General features: G+C 48.7%; 1 protein-coding gene and 1 pseudogene across 1 annotated transcript in view; both read left to right on the forward strand.

Annotated features, from left to right (window-relative positions):
* The first annotated feature begins 257 nt into the window (after positions 1 to 257).
* Positions 258 to 25,588, forward strand: part of MYLK (myosin light chain kinase) — a 232,765-nt gene continuing 207,434 nt past the window's right edge. The window contains exon 1 of the mRNA XM_075556319.1: positions 258 to 425. Coding sequence (XP_075412434.1) covers positions 261 to 425 — 165 coding nt within the window. The 5' untranslated portion in view covers positions 258 to 260. The remainder of the gene's footprint in view (positions 426 to 25,588) is intronic.
* Positions 5,525 to 24,865, forward strand: LOC142454582 (putative ribosome biogenesis protein RLP24 pseudogene; annotated as a pseudogene).

Below are 25,588 nucleotides of genomic sequence, written 5' to 3' on the forward strand. Positions count from 1 at the left end.
CCATTTTCGTATAGTGGGAAGTCCTCCAGGGATTTCAAGGAGGCAAGCACATGGTTCTGGGAGCTGGTGCCTCGGTTGTGGCACTGCCTCCCATTGGCAGCCTCTGTGTGTGAAGTCACACAGAGAAGCTTCAGGGGACCAGTGACCCGCAACACCGGCATGCCCATCTGCACGTGGGCCCTCGCAGTACCGGGAAGGGAAGCCAGAGCAGTGTACTATGTCCCATCTGATCTGCCCTCTCTCTCCTTATTTTGCAGATCATGGGGGATGTGAAGCTGGTTGCCTCCACGCACATTTCCAAAACATCCCTCAGCATGGACCACCCGAGAGTTGGCTCCGTGCCCCTGATGGAGGCCCCTGCTTTCATCGTGCCCCCTCGGAATCTCTGCATCAGAGAAGGAGCCACCGCCAAGTTTGAAGGGAGGGTAAGGCCCGCAGTTGAGCGCGCGGAGGAGGACAGGGAAGGGGTTGCTGCTTTTCCTTCCAATCCACATGGAAACTAAACATATCACTTTGCCTATTTCTTTAGTCTGTGGTGGCCTTTGGTCTGTGCCAAAGAACTCGGGATGGGGAGAGGCACAGCAAGATGAGCCTCCTGGGGTAGTTCGCTCTCACATGGGCGTGTTCTGGGATGTGCGCCGCGTAGCTGCAAGAAGAAATGTACTGGTGCAGGAAGAATGCAGTCTGGGTTCAACATGTGCCCTCAGATCTGGAAAGTTAGGAGCAGACTAGAATTATTTTCTTCTTTTTTGGAAGATTGGTTTAATTAACCAATTCTCGAATGAATTCGCTCAGGACATCCAGGAAGTCATGGGATGAGAAATGATGTGTGGGTTACGTTATTTCTGACTCATCATGACCCTGTAAGACTGTGTGGAACTGCCCCCTCAGGTTTTCAAAGCTGCAAATCTTTCTTTCTGGAAGGAGACGGTCACATCTTCCTCCTGTGGAGTGGCTTTGAACCACTGACCTTTTGTTTAGCTACCAATTCTTTAACCCGGGTGCTGCCTCCAGAACCACCCAATACTGTGGAGTCCATTCTGATACATAGTGACTCTCTATAGGGTTTCTGAGGGTGTAGATCTTTATAGGAATAGACAGCCTCGTCTTTCTCCTGCAGAGCAGCTGGTGGCTTTGAACTACCAACCTATGATTAGTAGCCCAATGTCTAACCCACAGTCACTAGAGCTCCTAATTTCAGTTGTATCACCTTTTACTAACGAATATTGGCCTCTTGTCCTTACTGATCCTCTATTTCTTCTTAAAAATAGGCATGATAATTCCCTGTCCATCTTGTACTAGATGGAAGAACTCCTGGGTGGCATAGTGGCTAAGCATTTGGCTGCGTTCCTCAGGGTCAGCAATTCGAAACCACCAACAGCTTCTAGGAAGAAATCTGAGGCTTTCTATGCCTGTAAAGAGTGACCGTCTCAGAGACACACGGGGCAGTTCTAGCCTGTCCTGTAGGGTTGTTACGAGTCAGCATTGACGTGACGGCCATGGGAGAACTTACACTAGAAAGGAGAAGATGGGCATCGAAGAACAGGTGCGAGTCAGAATCCATGGACGCCACGAGTGTGGGATTTTCTTGGGTTTGGGCATTTCATCTTATGCCTCGTTGGGTAGACGTTTAGGACGCAGCGGCTCAAGCCACCACAACCTGACGCAGGGGAGTCATGTGGGAATCTGGGCGGTTTGTGAGAAATATACGTCCTGGAATAAATCATGGGGGGTCCGTCCCAGAAAACAGTTGAGAAGCAAGATGGCTTCCACCTGCGCACTAGCAAAGGACAACTGGGTGATGAGGAATCTTTGGAGGAATTCTTAAAACTGTGAAGTTACAGCTTCATGTGGGCCCCTGGAAGCTTGCAGAAGTGGGGCAGTCCAGAGAATCTATCTTTCTGGATGACAGTGGGCCTTAGCTTGATTTAAGTAGCAGGTTTGGAAACATGGTCGTCGGGAGGACGGGCAGGGTTGCTGACTAGAAACTGTTCTGGGCTGCGCTGGGTTGTGTGCTTGGCATGAAGACAGTTGCTGCCGGGCCTGTGACCTGAAGGAGGCTGCAGGTAAGGTCGGTGATATTCCTGAGGGGTCTGCTGCGTCTCCGGGCACTCCCGGGATGAGGGAGGGCTCTTGGCCATTGCTCTGAGGTGGTGGTTCCCACATCCTCACATGGCCTCAGAGAGCCAAAGAATTACTTCCTGGGGCTCGGGAATGGCATAGCCATAAAAAGAATGGAAGCCCTAATGCTTGCTACCACGTGGGTGAATCTTGAACAGATGGCGCTGATAAAGAAGCCCGCACCAGGGGGCACTGATGTGTGGTTGCGTGTAGCCGGCCGATCTGCAGAGACAGATGGGGGAGCAGTGGTGGCCTGGGACTGGGCACAGAGGGGTGGAAGTAATAACTAGTGGCCATGAGGTGTCTTTGGTCCGAGGGAGTGGTGAAACTGTTGCGGAATTAGACTGTGGTTGTGTTTGCCTAGCTTGTGAATCTTCTTTGTAAACACTGAACTGTGTACTTGGGAAAAATCAAAGGTAAACTTTCAAAAAGGAGTAAGTGGGGTAAGCCACCAGCCAAATGGACCGTTCCCCTCCAACCCCTTCTTTCACGACCGCTTCTGCGCCAAGAATCCCTTCCCGAAACACAGAGCAGTGAGGTGTTGCCGCTGTAAGCTGATGATGTTACACAGACAGTTATTCTTCGTTTAGAAATGTCTAATTGAAGATGGGGGCCCTAGAGCAGTGTCCCCCAGAATGGGTGACATCGCCCGTTAGACAATCCATGAAGACATGTACCTACCCACACTTCATCCTAGGTTATAGGCTACAGTACAAAAGTCTTTCATTGACAGTAGGGCTCTGAGTAGTTTGTTTTTTTTCCTGAAAAGGGCGGTAGGCCAAATAAGTTCAGGAACCTGTGGTCTAGCGGAAGTTCCCTCGAGGTGCCCAGGTGTCTTTGGTCGCTCAGCCCTTGGGTCTAGGAGAGTCTCAGCCCAGGGGCCCCAGGTCCAAAGGATGTGCTCTGCTCCTTGCTCTTCTTTCTACTTGGGTCTCTCCCTTGTATCTCTGGTGGAAACAGAAGGTGTGACGTAGCCAGGGCAGGCTTGAGTCAAGGCTGGGACTTAAGTGAGTCTGTGTGTCCAGACAGACTCCCCCAGTCGTGCCTCATAAACATGTAACGCCAACTCACACCCACTGCCACGGGGCGACCCTGAGTCAACGCACCCTGCAGGGTGGAGGGAGACCCATGGCGTCTCCAAGGCTGTCATCTTTGTGGACACCGTCACGTCTTGCTCCTGTGGTTGCGGCTGACTTCTCAGTGACCAGCTGGGTGCCGAAAGCCCCGTGCCACGCGCGTCTCTCATAAACAGACAGAAATGGAGGCATGGGATGTAGAACACGGAGAATGAGTGTCAGGTCCTCAAGTGGAAGACAACCGCACAATCCTGGGGGCTTGGGGCTGACACCGATCTTTGGGGTGGGGAAGAGGGGAGGGGCACAGTTGAGTCCCTCACATTTCCCTCCAGCCCCGGGGCACCCTCGCTTCCAGGGTGGGAGGGGCCTGCACGGGCCCTGTTCAGAGCGTTCTGACGTGGGCTCTCGGGGTAGGGACCCTGGCCCAGGATAAGGTGCCCTCGTGAAGCTGAGGCTTCTCCTCGGAAGAAAAGGGTCGGGCTGGCTCCAGGAGTGAGAGGAGAAAAGGGGCCAGAGACGTGCGGGGTCAGCGTCTGCGTGTCAGCGTACTGTGAGAATGCCGTTTCCCGTGTGGAAATATCGGTTGATGAAATGCTTGACTTTGTTTATTGCGTGTAGAATAGGTATCAAGAATGATGCATTTTTTCCGAGAGCATTTTATTGGGGCTTGTGCAACTCTTATCGCAATCCATACATCAATGGTATTGCGCGTCTTTGTACCTATGTTCTTTCCTAGACATTTACTTACTCTTGAACCCTTGGTATCAGCTCCTCTTTTTCCCTTCTCCCCACCCTTGTGACCACTCAATACATTATAAATTATTAATTTTCATAGTTTACACCAACCGCTATCTCCCTTCCCCATGGTTTCGGCCCCCTGGATGTCAGGAGGGGATGTGTCGATCACTGTGATCGGTTTCCCCATCCTCTCTTCCTCGCTCCACCTTCCCCCTACCATTCTGGTGTATGAATTCTTTAAAAGCCAGCCTCTAGCGCTACCACTAGTGGGTTATGTGTTTGGCTACTGACGGCAAGGTTGGCCGTTCAAAACCTGCATCTTACGGAGGCTTGCTGCTCCGTAAAGAGTTACAGTCTGGGGAACCCACAGGGGCGTTCCGCCTTGTCCTGTAGGGTTGCTATGAAGCGGCATCGACTCAGTGCCGGTGAGTTGGGAGTTTGGGGGACCTCTAGGGCACCCTGGTGTAGAGCAAGTACTGAAGGCAGGCTGACCGCTCAGAGGTGTTCTGAGGGAGTGCCTGGATCCCCTGAGGACTCCGAGAATCTGAGGGAAAGGCAGAGAGAGGGAAGGAGCTCTGTAAACTCCCAGGCCGCGTCCTACTCTTGGAGACCCGATGTGCTCCCATGGCTTCCACAAGACCGGTTTCTCAGAAGATCTCCAGGTCTTTCCTCTGAGCTGCTTCTTGGGCATCCAAATGGCAGCCTTCCAGTTAGCACCGCCCAGGGCTGTGGTTGTGTATTGTTACTTGAGTGAAGGATACTGTTAGCGGCTTTGCATCAGAGGAGGGCCCCTGCAATGACGGCGGAATGAGGACACGGATGGGCGATATCACAAGAAGAAAGTGGACAGGGAGCCTGCAGAGAGCTGAAAAATAAAGGTGCTGTGAGCCATAATTCCATGCAGGGGGTGCTTGTTATAAACAACGGATTCCCCTCTGGGGGGCTCACACACCCAGAATGGTTAGGGGTGCTCTGCCGCCAAAGCACCCATCGTCGATGCTCAGGCTGGGTGACCCTGCCTGCAGCGGACCCACCACCCAGCCTGGGGCAGATCCTCTGCCTGAATGTCCACTTGGGACCAAATCAGTTCTGCTGTGTCCACAGTGGCCCCGGCCCCTCAGCTCTCCAGCCACAGGCTCTTGCAGAATTTCCTTGAGTGAGTGACTTCAGCATTCGGCCTTCAAGCTAGTTCTTAGGCCCAGGCAGGGCCCATGTAGCCAAGAAGAATGTTTTTCTTGCCACCACCCTCAGGAATGCTGTTTCCCCCACAACTCCCTTCTCCTCTGCCACCCACTCACCCTCACACCTGGAGATGGAGAGTACCAGGACTCCCCAGCTTCTTCAGAAGGGGCCGCACACAGCCTCCCATCATGGTGGGGAAACACAGGGAGGCCGGCAGATGAGAGGGACGGTGGTCAAGCTCTGTCCCCTGCCGCCTTCTGAACTGGCCTTTAGAAGTTGGGCCAGACTTGGCTTTATTCTTAATAGAGACGTGTTACTGCCTGCCCCCGATGCCTTTTTAACCCCCATGTGTGCACAGAGACCTTCAGGAACTCCTTCCGCCAACCCAGCCCACTTCTCTCGTGAAGATGAGACGGCATGGAGGTGGGAAGCTTGGTGGCCATGTGGGTGACACGCTGGCCCGTTACATGAAAGATGGCCGCCGAACCCACCAGGTGCGGCCCGGGAGAAAGATGGCCCCATCTGCTTTCCCAGTATACAGCCCTAGACCAGAGCAGGTGCACGGGTGCAGACCAGAGCCAGTAATGAGAGTGGCCAGACCAGGAGGGGAAGGGGAACCGATCACATGAATCTACATATCAACCCCTCCCTGGGGCACAGACAACAGAAACGTGGGTAAAAGGAGAAAGTCAGTGTAAGACATGAAAAAATAATAATTTATAAATGATCAAGGGTTCGTGAAGGAGGGAAGGTAGGGGGACGAAGGGGGAAATGAGGATCTGATACCAAGGGCTCAAGTAGAAAGCAAATGTTTTGAGAATGATGATGCAAACAAACGTGCAAATGTGCTTGACCCGATGGATGGATGGATGGATGGATGGATGGATGGATGGATGGATGGATGGATGGATGGATTGTGATGAGCCCCCAGTAAAGTGATTTTTTCCTTTGAAGTGCGGCCTTGAAGACACGTGGGCACAGCAAGTTCTCCTCTGCCCGACAGGGTCACAGTGGATTTCGTGAGTTTCTAAGGCCCCTTGTCACTAGTTTTCTAATTAGGAGAGGTTCCACCTCATCCCCACTTCTCTGGGACGTCCCGCCTCATGGCAGGCACCTGACACAGCTAACACGTGGCCCACACCTTTCGTCCCGGTCCTCTCTAGGGGCCACTGAAGAGGCTTCCCTGGCAGCTTAGGGTGGCCCAGTCCCCATTCTAGCCCAACATTTTTAGAGCGCTTCTGGGAGAGTTCTTGCTTTTCTGATTTAAACGACAACTACAACTGTCAATGGCTTTCTCATAGTCCCTCCCTCCCTCCTTCCCACTTAGAAGGCCGATGCAATGCTGCCCCGGCAGCCAGAGTGAACCCGTAAGGCCACCAGCCATCGGGGAGCATCAAGGCCAACCACTCAGACACGGAAATTCTAGGACTTGGAGACTTCCACAGATAGAATCATTGGCTTTGGATATTCACTCAGGGACATTAACAAAACGCATTCTAAACAAACACACAAACAAAGAGATTTGCCTGGAGACATTAGCTCCTTAAACGATGGGCATAAACATAGGTGAAGATATATAATACAGAGACTTACTGCCATCGAGTTAATTGTGACTCAGAGACCCTATAGGATATGTGGGTTTCCAAGGCTGTAAGTCTTTACAGGATCAGAAAGCCTCATCTCTCTCACACAGAGCAGCTGGTGCGTTCGAACTGCTCACCTGGTGGCTAGCAGCCCGCCGTGCCACCAGGGCTTTGTAATACAGAGAAGCCCGAACAAACCCTTCAAGAGCCTTACCAAGTCTACCAATAGCGAGAAGAGCCTTACCAAGTCTACCAATAGCAAGAAGAGCCTTACCAAGTCTACCAATAGCAAGAAGAGCCTTACCAAGTCTACCAATAGCAATGGCAGTGCCTTATTCTGAGTTAAATGTGCCATTCTAGAAGAGTGGACCTTTGGCATGAACCAATAGGCCCCAGGGGTTATGAGAGGATGCCGGGCACATGGGGTTGCTGATCAGTTCGTGTCGTTTGGAGTAACTACTGTTTCATCTGGTTCTACTCTTTAGACCAAGGTTCAGGGAACTGGCAGCTCTCCAGCATATGAAGCTCTTTCAACACGTACACACGGCTCTGAAAGAAAACTGAAAATGGAAATAAAGCAATGATACTTTCATTTAAAAGATATTATCCAGATGATGGCGATTTTGTTTGTAAAATTGTATTTATTTATGGCTGTCCAATAAGTTTTAAGTTGCTGTGAGGGACAGGATTGGCTCTTGCATCTCAAAAGTTTGGCAACCCCTGGACTAGGCCAAAGTAGCTTTACTCTATTCCCTGCCTGCCTATCAGCCCAAAGCTTTGGAAAAAATCTGCCTTCAGAAACTAGTAGATTCTTAGCTCTGTATCTCATCAATACCACCTGTACACAAGGCTTTGAATGGAATGAACCAACTCAAAGCCTTGCTTTAGGCCCAGCCCCCACCCCCTGTCCAGATCCTAGAGAAGCCCATTCCTTTGTCCTGCTCTACCCGCTCCACCAAGTAGCAGATCTGATGTGCCATTCCAACAGGGAGCCAGCCCTGCTCCTCCATGTCCGGGGTAGCCAGGACCCCAGAATCCTCCACCAAATAGCCCAGCGCCCACTTCCAAGGCCCAGACGGGAGAGGCTGTTGCTGGCCCCAAGGAGGTGGTCATGGTGCACTTGCTGCAGGGCTCTGTTGTCGGTCCCGTGTGCATGACAGGACTCCCATGGTGCAGAACCAGGCCTGCTCCATTAGAATTCAGGAGCAGTCAGCCGCTGTGCTTAGCACATTGAGAAATGTAAAGGCCTGCTTTCTGTCCCCCTGTGGTACAGGGTGGGGGGATGGGGGAGACACATGCATATAAAACAGCAGGATATGACCATGTATAATCAGATGCTTGAATTATTTCCATAAGTGGTTTGTGCTATAAGAATTTGGAGGCGATTTCCATGAGGCTTGGAGCGACTTGCAAACTGGTTCCCTACTTCCTGGCTGCTTTCTGTCCGGTTTGCAATTCCTGCTGTTACTGTTGGGGTTCCCTGGTTGCGCAGTGGTTGAAGTGCCTGGCTGCTTGCCAAAAAGGTTGACCCGAGAAAGACGTGGCAGTCTAAAGGTGACAGCTTAGGAGCCCCCCTGAGGCAGTCCCGCGTTGTCACACGAAGTCATTGCGCATGAGAATGAACTTGACACAGTGCTACTTGGTTTGGGCCTTTTTGCTGCTATTTCGGGGTCTTGCTAGGAGCCCTGTGCCCTGGTGGGTTAGGGTGGGCTGCTTGCTGCAAGGTCAGAAAGCCATGGTCCCAAGTCTTTTAACTCGGGCTGTTTGAATGCATCTCGGAAGCCTGTACAACTGCTTCCTGTGTACACTGGGCACGTAGGGGGATTTCGGGCTCCTTGAGGGGCCTGCGTCTCACTATTCTTATCAAGCCTGAGCTCCATGATCGCACCGCCGTTCCTTGCCTAGCCCTCCCTGAGCCCTCACGATTCAGCTGCCATGTCCTCATCACGACTGCCTCCTTTCTTTCCGGTTAAGCCTTTGTCAATAAAGCCCTTTCCGGCAACTTTTCTTAGCTATTTTTCTTATTAGATTAGTTTATAAGAGTACAGAAGAGTCATCACAGGATGGGGAATATTCCCAATAATCGCATCAGCCCATTCATGAATAATAGCCACAGGAAGGAGTTGAATATGTTTGCCTCTCAAAAATGCATTATTCATTAACCATCTGCGTGCCTCTAATTTTGTTACAAAGATAAACAATGAATCCAACATAAAACGGTATCTTCAAGGAATATTCAGGGTACACCGTTCCTTGCTTTGGGCCTCTTCTCCACACTTAGCAAGGTGGGTCTTCCTCCAGAACGGCTCTGCAAGCGGGAGCATCAACCTGCACACATCTGCACAGAAAAACCTCAGTTCTATGTGGGTCTGGAACCTGCTCTCCCGACTTAATCTCTTTTGGTAAACATTTTTTATTCACATTAGCACCAAATCTCTGCCTCAAAGATCTAACCCTGCACTTTCTAACCCTGTACTTTCTAACCCTCAGTTTCTCATTCTGAGATTTTAGCACACTTACCACCTGCAACACCATTTTACTTTTTAATTTATCATTTTATCAATGCTTCTCATCTGCGGGTTTTTCCAGGAGAATGGATTATTGAAGGTCTAGGGTGACTGTCCAATAAGATAGCCACTAGCTACCTTTGGCTATTTAAGTTAAAATTGGGTAAAATGAAAAATCCAGGTCCTCAGCCACATTACCCCCTGTAAGGCTTGGTGGCCATGTAACACCATGTTGGGCAGCGTACATCACGGAGCATTTCCAGGATCACAGAAAGGTCTTTGATCAGGACTAGGGCAGAGCACCTATATTGAATTCTAGCTGCCTCATTGATAGAAGATGTACTGAAAATAGCTGCTTTATTCACAATAGAGAGAACAGTAAGTTCTTGAAGATTTTGTTAGGACAGAAGACCCATCCAAAGAAAAATTCACCCTTTGATGAGCGAAGCGAATCCTTGCCTTCCGTCTTGGTTGAAGAGCACTCATTTTGGCAATATCCCAGTAGGCTTATTGGTCCTCCTGAAATTTCCAGTGCTGTTTGTCCTAGGTGACTCAGAAACAGCCAAGCTTGGAAAATGTACCATACGGCATCAGAATATACTACACAACACAGCTAGCTAGCTAGCAATTCAGTAAGTGGAAGTGAAGGTATCACTCAATCACTTAAGTATCTGAAAAGCTGACAACATCAAAGATACCAAGAGCGTAGGGGTTGGGGTTGTAGGGAAATGGGAAGCCTTCTTGTGCTGGCAAAAACCATTCCGCCTTCTAGGGCTCAGACTGGCAACACGGTCATGGCCAGCCTGATTTATCGATGTGCTTTATTCCGTACAAAGTGGAAGAGTAAGTTGTTGATAAAGATGTCCAGAGCACCGTGTCTAATAACACCACCAACAACAAAAGAGTGGGTGTGTACTCGAAGACAAATAACTAAACAAACACACCGGGTATGACCCAATGACGTACTTGTCATTTGGGGAGCTGTATCTACATGTCAATGGGCATGAATGAATAAAGTGGAACAAGCACATGGCCCAGCCTGAACACAACCACACACAAGCAACTATGTGTTCACAGCCTAACACTAAAGGCAAACTCGCTGCCATCAAGTTGATTCCGACTCATGGGAATCTGAGAGGACAGAGTAGAACTGTTCCTGTGGGTTTGGGACACTAACTCTTTTTTTGTTATCGGGCTCATACAACTCAATCCAGTCCATACATCCATCCACTGTGTCAAGCACATTTGTACATTTGTTGCCATCATTCTCAAAACATTTGCTTTCTATGTGAGCTGTTAATATCAGCGCCTCAGTTTTCCCCTTCCTCCCCCACCCTACTTCCCTCATGAACCCTTGATAATTTATAAATTACTATTTTTACATGTCTTACACTGTCTACTGTCTCCCTTCACCCACTTTTCTGTGGTCTGCCCCCCAGACAGGAGGTTATATGTAGATCCTTGTAATCGGTTCCCCTGCCCCTTCTGGTATGGCTACTCTCATTATTGGTCCTGAGGGGTTCATCTGTCCTGAATTCCCTGTGTTTCCAGCTCTTACCTGTACCCATGTACATCCTCTGGTCTAGCCAGATTTGTAAGCTAGAATTGGGATCATGATAGTGGGGGGGGGGCGCGGTCGGGAGAGAAGCATTAAAGAACTAGAGCAAGGTTGTATTTCATCCATGCTATACTGTATCCTGGCTGGCTTGTCTCCTCCCCATGACGTTTCTTTAAGGGGAGACACTATAATTCTTTACAGGAGTCAAAGCTTCCTCTTTCTCCCAAGGAGCACCTGGTGAATTTGAACTGCTCACCTTGCAGTTAGCAGCACACTGCACAACCCACTCCAGCACCAGGGCTTTAACACCATGTAAACAGGATGATTTTCTGTCCTAAGTGCTTTACAGATCCAACCTGGGGCCAGCGAGTCCATTCTATCTCATGCCGACCCGAGTGCTTGAGACTGCCCCCCCACCCACCCCAGAGGTCGCCCGGCAAGCCTTTCATTCACGTTCCCTCTGGATGGGTCAGACCACCAGCCTTTCGTTAGGAGCCTAGAGCAGAGGGTGTGCACCACTTCAAGTGTGGAGACGTTTCTAAATTTCACTGTAATGGCTTATCTGTCGGGAAAGACAAGGTTGGAGCTCTCTGGGTACATCTATCTTTCCATTAATAAGACCTTTGGGGTCCTATTTTTTTAACGTGTTTTGAATTATCCTGTCTGCTTGGGAATGGAAACAAAGTTGTGTGACCAAATGAGCCAGGAGAGAGAGCGGGCCAGATCAGAGATATCGGGCGATTAACTGTAAATGCAAGGTTCCCAATGGGACAAGGGGGAGGCACCAGCTTCTGTGTTAATCAGTTGGGCCTGGGAGACCCCACGACGGATTCTGATTCCTGTTTTTCCCATATATCCACTTCCTGCAGCACCCAAAGGGTAGACAAGTTTCTTCCAAACTTCCAACAAGGTAATCAGTTAAGATCCTGCTTTTTAAAGCATGGACCAGACTGCGTTGTGCTTCCCCTGTGCTTCAGGCTCTGAGGATGGGAAGAAAAAGAACACATGATCCACATGCTCAGTAGTCTCGTGGCCAATGAGTGATCTATCCTAGAAATGGGAAGCTGGGCTTCTCTGGGAAGCCTTTCCCAGTGTGCCCAGCCCACTGTGTTCTCTTTCACTGCCACGTCCCGGGAGCGCTGTACCCTACAATTTAGAATGTAATCAGATGATTAACATATGTGTTGTGGAAAGACCACGGGACTGGGCTTCTAGTTCCTAAGAAGTTAGCTTTAAAACTCTCCACACGTACCTCCCCGACTCTCAGATTCCTTCTTACAAAACGGGCGGAATGAGTGGCAAGGGCCTTTCGAGACCCACAAGTCTACGGTTTATATCTTAAGGGACAAGTGTCCTCTATGTTCAGGAGCCCTGGCGGCGTAGAGCTTACATCATGGGCAGCAAGCCACAAAGCCAGTATTTGAAATGGCCAGGTGCTCCTGGTCGGGAGAAAGGGGTTTTCTGCTCCCATAAAGAGTGACAGTCTTAGAAACCCACAGGGACAGGTCGATTTTGTCCTGCAGAGTCACTCCATGGCAGTGATTTTGGAGCTTGAGTCCTCGGCTCCGCATGTCTACTTCTTAAAAGTACGTAAGCAGCCATGCAAGTCATTTGCCGTCAGCTGTTAAAAGGTAAAGGTTGTTGGTTCAAACCTACCCAGCAGCTTTGCAGAAGAAAGGCCTGGCGATCTCTTCTGTAAAGAGTATAGCCTGAAAGCCCTACTGTGCCCAACTGGACTCTATGACACAGGGTCGTCACAGCCGGGTCTAAGGTGACAGCAGCAAACACCACCACTGTTTTTCAGACGGGCCTCGGAGTCCACGTCAGTAGGTGCCCAGAGGATAGAGCGTGGGTGGTTATCAGCCTGTACATTTGCTGACTGTTCATCTTTGGCCTCTTTAAAATCATGTTCCATTTCTATCTAAGAGTTTACGTGTTCAGGGGTTGATTCATTCAATGAATATTGATTGAGCACTTTACCATGAGACCAAACCAAAGACCCATCGAGTTAATTCTGACCCCCAGGACCCCCATGAGTCAGAGTAAAACTGCCCCATCGTGGTTCCAAGACTCGTCTTGATAGAAGCAGACGGTCACCTCTTTGCCCCATAGAGGGACTGGTGGGTTTGAACTGCCTACCGTTCAGTCAGCAGCCAAGTGCTTTAACCACCATGCCACTGTGCTATGGGCTGGCATTAATTGCTTAGAACGGATAATATTTCAATGGATAAATGATTGCAGTTGTCCAGGATTTCATTTTCCGGGGTCCCGCCCTCAACGCCTGTGTTGAGAAAGCCCACGGTGTACTGCATCGGGCTGGGCAGGGCTGCTGGAGAAGACCTCTCTGTATTATAAAGCACCAATGCCACCCGACCAAGCCATCGTGTTTTCCAGTCTGCTCATATGCGTGCACAAAGCTGGACAGTGAGTAAGAGACCAGGGCATAGAGCCTTCGAATGCAGAGGTGGGTGAAGCGTATTACCTACACCGGGACTCTCAGACGGTGGAACAAATCTGCCAGAATGCTCCCGAGAAGCCAGGCTGTATTTGGGTATGTCATGCAGAGAAAGTTGTTAGAACACAGGGTCAACAAACCGGGGGGCCCTCACTGACCTCGATGAACAACGTGGCTGGAACGATGGGCTCAAACATCGCAGCGGCTGTGGGGGTGGCACAGGACCCCCTGCTCTAGCCCGTCGCTTCATCTCCTCTCGCTCCCCTCACTCCCTTGGTGAACCCAAGCCTGTTTCCTTTGGGAAGAGCATCGTATGTCTGAGTTTTTCTTGACCACAACGGTCTTGTACACTGTTTGTTCTTTTGCAATGAACTGATTTCATTCAGCAGGACGTTCTCCGTATCTCCATTGCCCTGGGGTGCTCCGAAGGTTTATCATGGTTCTTCAGTGGTGTGTGCTGTTCCTCTGTATGTTCCCAAGTTTGTTCATCCTTTCTTCCTCGAGGAGCATTTAGGTCGTTTGCGTCTTCACAGCGCTGCGATGAGCCGGCGTGCGCTTCCCTTCATTTCTGTAGGGTCTGTGCCAAGTGGCAGGGTTGCGGGTCAGATGGTGCTTCTGTTCTCCATGGTTTGAGGATCCACCATATCGCTTTCCACACGTGGCACCGGTGCACACTCCCACCAGCAGTGTGCAAAGGGTCCAGTCTCTGCACCTTCCCCAGCATTGCTGTCTTCTGCTTTTCTGAATGTCGCTATCAATGCTGGAGGGAGGTGGCATCTGATCGTTGTTTTGATTTGCATCTCTTTGATGGCTGGGGATCCAAGAGCATTTTTTCCTGTGCTTGTTGGCTGCCTGAATGTCTGCTCGGGTAAACAGTTTGTTCATGTCCTCTGCCACTTTTTCTTTTTTCAATTGGGGGCTCTTACAACTCTTATCACAATCCATCCATACATACATCCACTGTGTCAAACACATCTGTACATCTGCTGTCGTCATCTTTTTCAAAACATTTTCTTTCTACTTGAGCCCCTGGCATCAGCTCCTCATTTTCCCCCCTCTCACCCTCCCTCCCCTGTGTCCCCTTGATAATTTATAAATTATTTTTTTCATGTCTTACACCAACCGCTGTTGTATTTCACCCACTCTTCTGCCTGGGAGGGGGGCCATACATCGATCATTGTGATCGGGTCCCCCTAACTCCCTCCCCCACCCGTACCCTCCTAGTATCACTGTTCGCCTTATTGGTCCTGAGGGGGTCTATCTGCTCTGGATTCCCTGTGTTTCGACCTCTTATCTGTACCAGTGTACATGCTCTGGTCTAGCCAGATTTGTAACATAGAATTGGGGTCATGGTAGCATGGAAACATTAAGGAACTAGAGAAAAATTGTATGTTTCACTGGTGCTATACTGCACCCCAACTGACTCTTCTCTTCCTTGTGGCCCTCTGATGGGGTGTCCAATTGATTACCGATGGGCTTTGGGTCTCCACTCTGCCCTCCCCCTCATTCGCATTGATATGCTTTTTGTTTGTTTTTGTTTTGGGTCTTTGATGCCTGATACTGATCCCATCGACACCTCATGATCACCCTCTGCCACTTTCAAATTGGGCTATTTGCCCCCCTCTTTTAAAAAAAATTTTATTGGGGTTCGTACAACTCTTATCACAACCCATGCTGTCACAACCCATGCATCCATCCATTGTGTCAAGAAGACGTGTACATTTGTTGCCATCATCATTTTCAAATCATTTTCTTTCTTCTTGAGACCTTGCTATCAGCTTCTCATTTTTACCCTCCCTCCCTCCTGAACCCTTGATAATTTATAAATATTTTTTTCATGTCTTACACTATCTGATGCCTCGTCCATTCCCCTAGGAAGGGGTTATAGGTAGATCATTGTGATCAGTTCCCCCTCTCTCCCCCCACCTTTCCCCCACCCGCCTGATATGGCTACGCTCAATACTGGTCCTGACAGGTTTATCTGCCCTGGATTCCCTGTATTTCCAGCTCTTATCTGTACCTATGTACATCCTCTGATCTAGCCAGATTTGTAAGGTAGAATTGGGGTCATAGTGGTAGGGGGGAGGAAGCATTAAAGAACTAGAGGTAAGTTGTATGTTTTATCTGTGCTATATTGAGTCCTGACTGGCTTGTCTCTTCCCCTCAACCCTTCTGGAAAATTGGACATCCCCTTACAATTGGACAGCCTTTTCTGAGTGTTGTAATTTTCTATAGATTTTAAAAATTAGTCCCTTACCCAATATGTCATTATCATAATTTATTTCCCATTCTGTGGGCTTTCAGTTTGCTCTCCCGGGGAAATCTTTTGATGTTCACAAGTTTACTTTTAGGAGGTCCCATTCATCTATGTGTCTTCTGTTGTGTGTTTACTTTTTATTATGTTTGATAGTATGTTTATGGAATGTATTAGGGGCCCTACTTCCTGTTGATGATCTTGTTAGTTCTACAGTTTACATTCAGAGCTTTAATCCATTATTTCCTTTTTGTATGGAGTGAGGTATGGATCCTGATTCATGAAATCCAGTCATATTCATACCATTTGTTGAAGAGATCATCTTTCCCTCTATTTAATGTGTTTTAATCCTTTCTCAAAAAACTGGTCTCTCTAGGTAGATGGATTTGTTTCTGGGCTGTCTTTCCCGTTCATTGTACCAATGTACCACGCTGTTGGCACTACTGTAGCTGTCAGTATGTGTGGAGATTTGTAAGTGATCGGCCTGCTACATTGTTCTTACCCTTTTATAGCGCTTTACTTATCCTGGGTCTCTTTCTTTTCCATATAAAATTGTTCATGAGTTTTTCCATCTTGTTTATGAATGATTCTGTAATCTGGATCAAGATTGCATTGTATTTACATATCATTTTGGGTAACATTGAAGTTTTTACCATGCGACATCTTTCCATCTATGAGCATGGTATATTCTTCCATTTATGTGTATCTCTCTTGGTTTCTTGTGGTGGTGTTTTGTAGATTTCTTTGGACAAGTCTTTCGTTTCTCTGTGAATCAAATCATCTTGATAGCTATTTCCATCTTTAACATTATTTATTGTTTTATTCAGTACTTATTCCAGTTGTGAACTTTTTGTTGCATTTTCTTCTGATCTCTTAGTTATAATAATCAACTGCCTTTTATATGGTGTAGTGGTTATGCATTGGGACTGCTAACTCCAAGGTCAGTGATTCAAAACCACCAGCCATTCCCCAGGGGAAAGACGACTTTCTACTCCCCTAAAGAGTTGATCTCAGAAACTCTAAAGTACAGTTCTAATCTGTCCTTTAAGGTTGCTAAGTCAGTAATGACTTGATGGCAGTGAGAGAGAATTTTTTGTGTAACATTATGTGACATGATTAAGCTTTGTTCAAGGATGGTTGTTAGCTGCGTAGAGTTAGCCCTGATTCATGGTGCCTCATATGCGGCACCTCATATGCCCAGTCCTATGACATTCCTTATGGGTTATCATGTGGAATTTTGTGAGCCACAGGGTTTTTATAGGCTAGCTTTCAGAAGTAGATCACCAGGCCTTTCTTCCTTGCCTGCTGTGGTCTGGAGACTCTGTTAAAGCCTATTTAGCATTATTGTAGCAACACGTCTCCACTGGTACTTGATGGCTACCCAAAAGGTGTGTCGGCTGGGAATCGAGTCCGCGACTCCTGCATGCAAGGTCATCATTCTACCACAGGGCCACCTGTGCTCTCATTGCTAGAAGGGAGATCGTGCTGGTCACCCCAATACTATTTTTAAGCATTGGGGAAAAGACACAAAGTTGAACAAGAGTGAAATGTCTGACTGGAGGCCCACTGACTCACAGAGTACACGCCAGGTAGATAGAAGAAGGAGGCAAGTCTTTCAGTCACCTTCTCTGAATTAAATCTCCCCATCCACCTGTGCCATCACTTGTCGGTCGGTTTGTCATGCTGTGGTGGCTTCTGTTTTGCCGTGATGCTGGAAGCCCTGTGATAGCTATTTGAAATGCCAGTCGGGTACCCAAAGTGAACAGATTTCAGCAGAACTTGAAAACTAAGAACAGGTTGGGAAGAAGGGATCCTCTGTTGATGGGATCAGGTATGAGGCATGAAAAACTCAGAACAAAAAAAAATTGTATAAGGTGAATGAGGGGGAGTGCAGAGTGGAGACCCAAAGCCCATCTGTAGACAATTGGACATCCCCTTATGGAAGGGTCACAACGAAGAGATGAGCTAGTCATGGTGCAGTGTAGCACTGATGAAACACAACTTTCCTCTAGTTCTTTAGTGCTCCCCCCCCCCACTATCATGACCCCAATTCTACCTTACAAATCTGGCTAGACCAGAGCATATACATGGGTACAGATAAGAGCTAGAAACACAGGGAATCCAGGACAGATAACCCCTTCAGGACCAATAATGAGAGTGGTAATACCAGGAGGGGAAGGGGAAGGTGGGGGAGAAAAGGGGAACTGATCACAATGATCTAACTATAACCCGTCCCAGGTGGATGGACAACAGAAAAGTGGGTGAAGGGAGACATCAGACAGTGTGTAAGACATGAAAAAATAATTTATAAATTATCAAGGATCTGAGGGAAGGAGGGGGAGGGAGGGAGGGGTAAAATGAGGAGCTGATACCAAGGGCTCAAGTAGAAAGAAAATGTTTTGAGAATGATGATGGTAACAAATGTACAAATGTGCTTGATACGATGTATGTATGGATTGTGATAGCTGTAAGAGCCCCCAATAAAATGATTAATAAAAAGGGGAGGAAGGCAATTTGAAAACACTTCATTGTGTTCATTTTGAACTTGTACTTGGATCAAGAAGCAGTTACACAAACAGAACAAGGGAATACTACATGGTTTCAATTTAGGAAAGGTGTTCATTGGGGCTGTATCCTCTCACCATACTTACTCAATCTGTATGTTGGGCAAATAATCAGAGAAACTGGATTATATATGAAATAATGTAGCTTCATTATTGGTGCAAGGCTTATAAACAACCTGCCACATGCAGGTGATACAACCTTGCTTGCTGCTAGTGAGGAGGACGTGAAGCATGCTCTGCTGAAGGTCAAAGCTTGCGGCCTTCAGGATGGGTTACAACTTAGTGTAAAGAAGACCCAAACCCTCACAAGTGGACCAATAGGTAATGTCACAATACATGGAGAAAAGGCTGAGGTTTGCAAGGATTTTGTCTTGCTTGGATCCACAACCAGTGGTCATGGGAGCAGCTGTAAAGAGATCAACCTGCGCATTTAGGATCGCATCAAGCTGTGGGAGCAGGGTGGGGCCGTGCAGAATGTCGGCCATCAGGAGTGGGCACAGATTCTCCAGGTCTGGGAGGGAAGGCTTGTCTGTGAAGTGTGACGGACTTGGCTCCACCCTGCCCCTAAACCCCGGGAAGCCAGACAGAAGAGTGAAGAATGAGCCCAGAAGAGTGGAGCCAGGCAGGCAATGAAAATCAAATCAAACCTGGACACTGATTTAAAGGGCATTAGGCGGAGGGCAGCCAGGCACCTGGACATATTTTCCATAGCCTGTCACGTTGGGCTTGCACCATGCGTGATGCAGAGGACAGAAGCCAAGACCAGGGAGCCTGGCAGGAGCCCCTTCGGCCAGGCCACTCGGGGCAGATTCCACCTCATTGCATGCCCGGCTGGGCCAGGCCGGGCCACGATAAAATCCAGAAGGGAGAGGGAGGGCGGATTGTGGAAGTCAGGAACCCAAGGACCCAGCATTTATAAGCCCCACGCCATCCAATGAGCACTCGGGCTAAGGAAGGATCTGTACACAGTCCCTTCATAAGCAATCTGACCGGTCACCTTCCCCTCCCCACCCCCAGCAGGCTTGCAGCAGCCCCAGTGTGCGGAGTGACTCTGAACTCCTCAGTGCCTGAAGTGTTCTCATGGCGGGGTTCTTCCAAACCTACTTTCGGGGTGCCTATTGGCTCATTATGTCAGGATCGTTGGAGTGAGACCAAGGAATCTGCATTTGGATCCACCCACAAGCTCTTCATTCGGTGGTTCATATTTGAATATGCTGGGGCTAGACCAGCGGTGGGCAAACTTGAGATGGAAGAGCCAATGCTGTCCCTCGCGACAAGTTACAAATTATTCAAGAGCCACAGATAAACTTTCACAAGCCAATGAAGCCACCATGATCTGAGTATCCTTTAGAATGTTTCACTGCTACTTCAGAGCCACATGTGGCAGGAATGGAGGTGAGGGAGCAGGAGAGAGAAAGCAGAGGGAGAGTGGGGACAACAAAGCTGGGGTAAGAACAGCACGCAGCGATGGTACCGAACTGGCTCAGGTAGTTGCTCCTGACTGCCTGCAGTAGTGCTTCTCCACCTTCCTCTTGCCTGACCCTTTCACACAGCCCCTCATGTTGTGGTGCCCCCCCCACCCATAAAACTATTCCGTTACAACTTCATCTACTGTTATGAATCGGGTCAACCCTGTGAAAGGGTCGTTCGACCTCAAAAAGGGTCACGACCCACAGGTTGAGAACCGCTGGCTGACAAGCTTGACTAAGTTTCGGAAGTCGTGATCAGCTGTCTCGTTTGCTTACATTCTCTGAGAGTCACAAAACACAAACCCCCTGACTCAGGAGAGGCAAAGGCAGCACGTACAGCTGGCAGGGGAGCTACAGATGTGTGCATAGAGGTCATGCTTCGAAGGAGGCACAGGAAGGAACCTTGCCTGGGTCTTAAAGGCGGAGGGAGTGGTAAGGTCCCTGGGAGGTGCAGACAGTTGGCCCTTCACTGCTGGCCTCCAGGTTTGAACCCACCGCCTTGAACCGCCCAGGAAGAAGGGTGTGGAGCTCAGCTGTTCTTCAGACAAAGCGATAGGAAGCCCGCTGCCATAGCTCAGGCCCAGCTCCTCGAGCACCTGTAGGGCTTCCCCTCTGCGGTTCCAAGAACATTATGCATTTAGGTGCTTTCCAGTAGTTCCCTTTGTAAATTAAGTTACGATGAGCATGTCTATATGTGAAGCTTTCCATTCCCTATTTAATGTTCCCGTTTTGGTATTGACTGGAAGCTGAAATGCTTTCCAAAAGGCTAGTCTTGGCTGGTGCTACCACCAGGAATGGCCGAGACCTAGAACCGATTTTCATGGTCCATGAGAGTCAAACTCACTTTATTAATGTGGAGCAGATAGGCTTTTCTTTCTTCCCTGGAGCAGCTTGTAGGTTTGAACTGCTGACCTTTTGGTTAACAGATCAATGTGCAGCCCAGCACTCAGCTAAGAAAACCCAATGAGCACTTCTGCTTTGTAACACTGGGGTCACCATGATTCAAAAGTGACTCAATGACAAGTTTTAAGAGATACTGTTTGGAAAGAAATAATAAATAGATGATAGATAGATAGATAGATAGATAGATAGATAGATAGATAGATAGATAGATATTGTTTGAGTCTTGATGTTATTTTGAGACCTGGTGGATCATGGGTCATACGTTGGGCTGCTAACCCAGGTTAGTGGTTCAAAACCACCAGTTGCTCTGCAGGAGAAAGACGAAGACTTTCTACTCTTGTGAAAAGTTAGTCTCAGAAATCCACCGAAGCAAGACAGTTCTACCCCATCCTATAAGGTCACTGTGCGTCAAAATTGACTTGATGGCAGTGAGGGGTTGTGTTGGGGGGTTCAGGGAGTAGAAGAGTCTGGCTCTGTGATGACTCAACTCCACTCTCCTCATCTTCCTGTGAACTCAGGTCACCCATGTTGCCTGACCCTCCTTGCTCCTAAATTGGCACAGGGCCCAGTAGCTACTCTTGACTCTTCAGTGGGCTCTGGAGATGCCAGCTCAGTATTTGGTTGTGTTCCCCAGACCTCTTGGTGCCCCACCTAGAGGAGAGGGTGGGACCTCTTTGGCGTTTCATAGGCAGGGAGGCAGGGGGTGGTGACCTAAATTGGCAGAGTGGGGATCATTCACCTTGACCTCTTCTTCCGGGAACCAGGCCAACCCTGGGCTTGTAAATATGTGCTGGCCAGTGTTTGATCGTAAAACACAGGGACAAGGAGCCAAGGACCTTGGTACAGTGGGGCAGTAGGGAGAGTACATAGAGCACAGGCTTCGCAGCCTGAACTTGCGGGTTTGCTTATCTTCCAATTACATTCTCTGGGCCCCATAGATGGGCTAGCACACCCTACCTTGCAGAATATGAGAGCGTCGGTGCAATAAAAGATGCGTGCCAGCCTGGAGTAACTGCCTAATCAGAATGGTTGCCATCGCAACAGGAAGATAGTCGGGAGCTGAACCGTCGGTAGCGCCACGCTAAATGTTTTACTTCAAGAACATTTAAATAAAATTACAAATGCTTCGTCAGTGGCATCAGTGAGCTGTGGCTCATGGCAACCTCTGGGTGCATGTGGTGGCTTGTAAAAGCTCATGGAAAGATAACAGGATTTCCCCACATACTTTTTGTAACCGCTTCACCTCACAGAGCAAAAAGGTTGACTGATCGATACCATCTTCATTCATCCACGGTGTGTGGTTGGGTGCCATCTTGTCGGATCCATCTCGTAGTGACCCTGTGCACCCCAGGATGATGTGTGACAGGGCCATCCTCGCAATTGTGATGGATGGTCCCATCATTGCAGTCTCCAGTCCATCCCCACTCGTGGTCTGTGAGGCTTAAACTCCATGGGTGTGGCCGCTGTGACCCTCCTGCTGGAGGGTTCCACTCATGTTCATTGGCCTCTACTTCCCTGACACGATGTCCTTGTGCACCGAGTGAAAGGAAGGGGCTCTGTGCTATTCCAGAAAACCTAGCAGAAGCAGAAGCGGGGAGAAGGTCAGAAAGAACTGGGGTTCTCCCCGGGCTGCATGTTACCTACATTGGGGCTTCTTTAGTTTTCAACGTGAGGTTGACTGTGTGTACATGGGCAGGGTGGTCTGGACACAGCGTGATGGTGAATTTAGTCCTGTCCTTCACTAGCTTTGACTTCCATAATTTACCCGGTTATTCCCAAAGCCATTCGCTTGTCTGCAAATAGGGGAAATACCGTATATACTCGTGTAGAAGCCAAGTTTTCTTCAGCACATTTTTAATGCAGTTTTGTGGTAAAATTAGGTGCCTCGGCTGATATTTGAGTCAGCTTATACTCAAGTGTATACGGTAATGCTATCCCTAATTAGGCGTTCTTTACATGAGATTCCTGTGTTCTGCACGCAATACCTAGTGGTCAGTGACTTTAAGATTGACATGCTGCTCTGTGTCTTGCTCTGTTTTCCTAACGGAGCTGTTATTTTCTGAAGAATTGACTCTGTTAAGGAGTTTTCATGGTTAATGTTTCCTAAAGAACTGAGTCATTTTTCTTTGGTGGTTATGTAGGTGGTTTCCAATATTTCCTTTTAAAAATTACATGATGAAGAATATTTTTATAGGTGAAGCTTTTCAACCCCTATTTCATGTTGTTTCTTTGGGATTGGGTAGTTTACAGTAGAAGGATTGAGGAGACGAAGGCTTTGGGCATATTGAAGCTCAGATGCTTTCCGAAAGGCTAGTCTTGGCTGGTGCTACCACCAGGAAGGGGTGAAACGCAGAACCAGTTTTCAAGGTGTACCTGCTCCGTGATCTGTGAGAGTCCCACTCCTTCAGCGTCACTGCCTGCCATCAGCGTCACTGTCTGGGTCTGTTAGCCAGATAGAAGACAAGCTGGGGCGTGTCGTTGGAGCCTGAGGCACAGAAAGGGTCTGCCATTGGGACTGGAGAAGTGGAAACATAAAAAAAAAAAAACATCTCTCTTAGAGGCCAAGGTGTCGGGATAGCCCCAAGGGCCAGAAGAGAGAATTGTCTAACACAAAGCTCGATTCACAGTAGGCGATTAAAAAATGGTTGGGCAGTGGACAGAGTGCAGACACCAACCTGAGCTAGGAGGAGACCTGTAGGTATATAGGGGAAATCAGTCTTCGTAGAGGACAATGCGTTAGCTTTGACGTGACCCACACATGGGCAGGATCGGTCTCATTCATACTCCCCAGCTCTGAGTCCCTCCAGCCACACAGGGTCACCTCTTGGATGGCTCGGGAAATTCTGTTAATCTTTTTCTCTTTTCTCCTCTGCACATCAAGCCTGGACCCACGTAGTCATACATTTGAATCCTGACCTTATTCCGAGAATGAACACCGTCAGTTTGTCTCGACCCCAGACTAGGAAGGTTGTGGGTGGGTCCTGTCTCCCTTCATGGAGAGGGGTCTTCCTAAGATAGTGGTCATATCAACTCCCCAGTCCCCAGGCACAGCAACCTGATAGGACCAGGTAGAACTGCTCCATGGGCTTTGTACGGCTGGAGTCCTTACAAAGCAGATGGCCACCTCTTTGTCTGGAAGAGCAGCTCATGGTGTGACCTGCCGCCCTTTCCATTAGCAGCCAGCTGAGCCCTCAGCTCCTAAGCTTGCTGTAGCGACTCTGAAACGGGTGTGCAACAAATACTACCAGGCTGGGTCCCTCGAGTCATTCGATACCAAAGGTTCAGTTCTTGCTCACCAAGGGTTGACACAGCTTGATTGAGAGGGTGACTGTGTGTTCACCTACGATTTCATTTCACTTGGAAGCATCTCCATCTTTGATCTCCCTTTGGAGAGTAAGCGCCCCTTGTGGGCAGAAGCTAGTCCTCCATCAACGTTCTGTCCCCACAGTAGACGTGGGAAGGGCACTCGAGGGGGCTCTGTCGACTGAATACGGGAACACATTGATCCGTGAATAAGAACAAGCTAGAGGCAAGAAGATCCAGAAGACCTCATGGAGACGCCATTCTGACAACAAACAACAAAAACCAAACCCAGTAACATCTCATTGATTCGGACTCACCGTGACCTTACTGAGGCAGAACAGAACTTCCCCGGCTGGTAGACTCAAACTGCCGAACTTTGGGTTACCAGCTAAATGCTTAACAGCTGAGTGCTACCCAGGGCTTCCTTGGGCCATTCTAGGAGTCGTTAATTAACTAACTAATTAATTAATTAATACAAAGTAAAGGTGTGGTATGTAATGCTGCTCTCAGATACTCTTCTCAGGTTCAGCATTGGGCTGGTGGGCATCCACGAGGGGCCAGCGCGCATATAGAGAAGGGTTATTTCTGTTCTGGCCCCATCTACCCCAGCCAAGGCAGGATATTCCAATCAAATCTGTAAGTCCAAATGTCATGAGCACTTTAAAAAGAAGCAGAAGCCTCCCAAGGTCAGGTCAACCAAGGCATTCTAAAAAAGCCGCTTTCAGAGCCTACAGTGGACAATTCACTTAAATTTGGAAAATGTGGAAATGAACCTGCCCGGTGCCAGCGAGCGCTGCGGGAGAAAAGTGCTGGTGCAATGAAGAACGTCAGCGAGATCCAGCAGGAACGCCAAGCTGCTGCCATCGTGAACAGGTTCAGGGAAAACGAAGAGCCACAGAAAGTCCAGGACATCAAAGAAGTTCGCAAAGCACCTATCTCACCCAGGCACCTCTCGCAGGCAAAGGAGCGCTGCCAGAGGACAAAATGGTACAGAAAGTCCAAGCAGATGTGACTATGGAAGACGCTTCTGGAAACTCCTGCTGCCTGGAACTCTTGCTCGCTCTCCATGCTTGTAAAAACTTTGAAGACTTGGAACTTCTCAGTGATAGCTGTTTGTTTGGGTTTTATTTTGACATAAGGTCACTCAGATGACAGGTGATTAAATATACATCGCTCCTATGTGGCTGTCTATAAAACATTGTATATCACAGATGTTCCATTGCATCTTAGTGCTAGGTCTCCATTTACTTAAATCACAAGAACTTTCTGTTACTACAGAAGTGCATTGTGGGTGTCAGTGGTCCCTGTTTGGCTAATGGCACTAAGCAGCGTTCATGTGATGACAGCGATTCATGGCTAATGACGGAGACAGTACAATGTTCTTTGCAGTGGAAAACAATTCTGGGGTGTGAATGACAAGGCACTTGTGGAATAGCTTACTAAAAACAGACATGGTTTTTGAATAGCTTTTTGGTAGGTGGCGCTTTCTTGCCCGTGACCCTGTTGCTGTCGCTAGCTGCCCTTGGGCTGTTTCCAACTCAGTGACTCTAGGTGCAGCCTCCATAGCACTGCCTGGCCACGAGCCTTCCTCGCGGTTGTCGCCGCCGTTGTGAGTACATCTCGTTGAGGGTCTTCCTTTTCTCTGACCCTGCACTTGACCAAGCTGGATGCCCTTCTCTGAGGGCTGGCGTCTCCTGATACACGTCCAAAGTACACGAGACAGAGTCTCGCCATTCTTGATTGCAAGAATCCATCTGGCTTCAAGTTTCCTAGAACAGACTTGCGCAGTCTTCTGGCAGTCTGCAAAATACTCGACATTCCTCGCCAATAGCACCGTTCAGATGCAGCCAGGCCTCTCCAGTCTTCTTGACTCGC

Source organism: Tenrec ecaudatus, chromosome 8, assembly GCF_050624435.1.
Source record: "Tenrec ecaudatus isolate mTenEca1 chromosome 8, mTenEca1.hap1, whole genome shotgun sequence".
NCBI classification, from domain to species: Eukaryota; Metazoa; Chordata; class Mammalia; order Afrosoricida; family Tenrecidae; genus Tenrec; species Tenrec ecaudatus.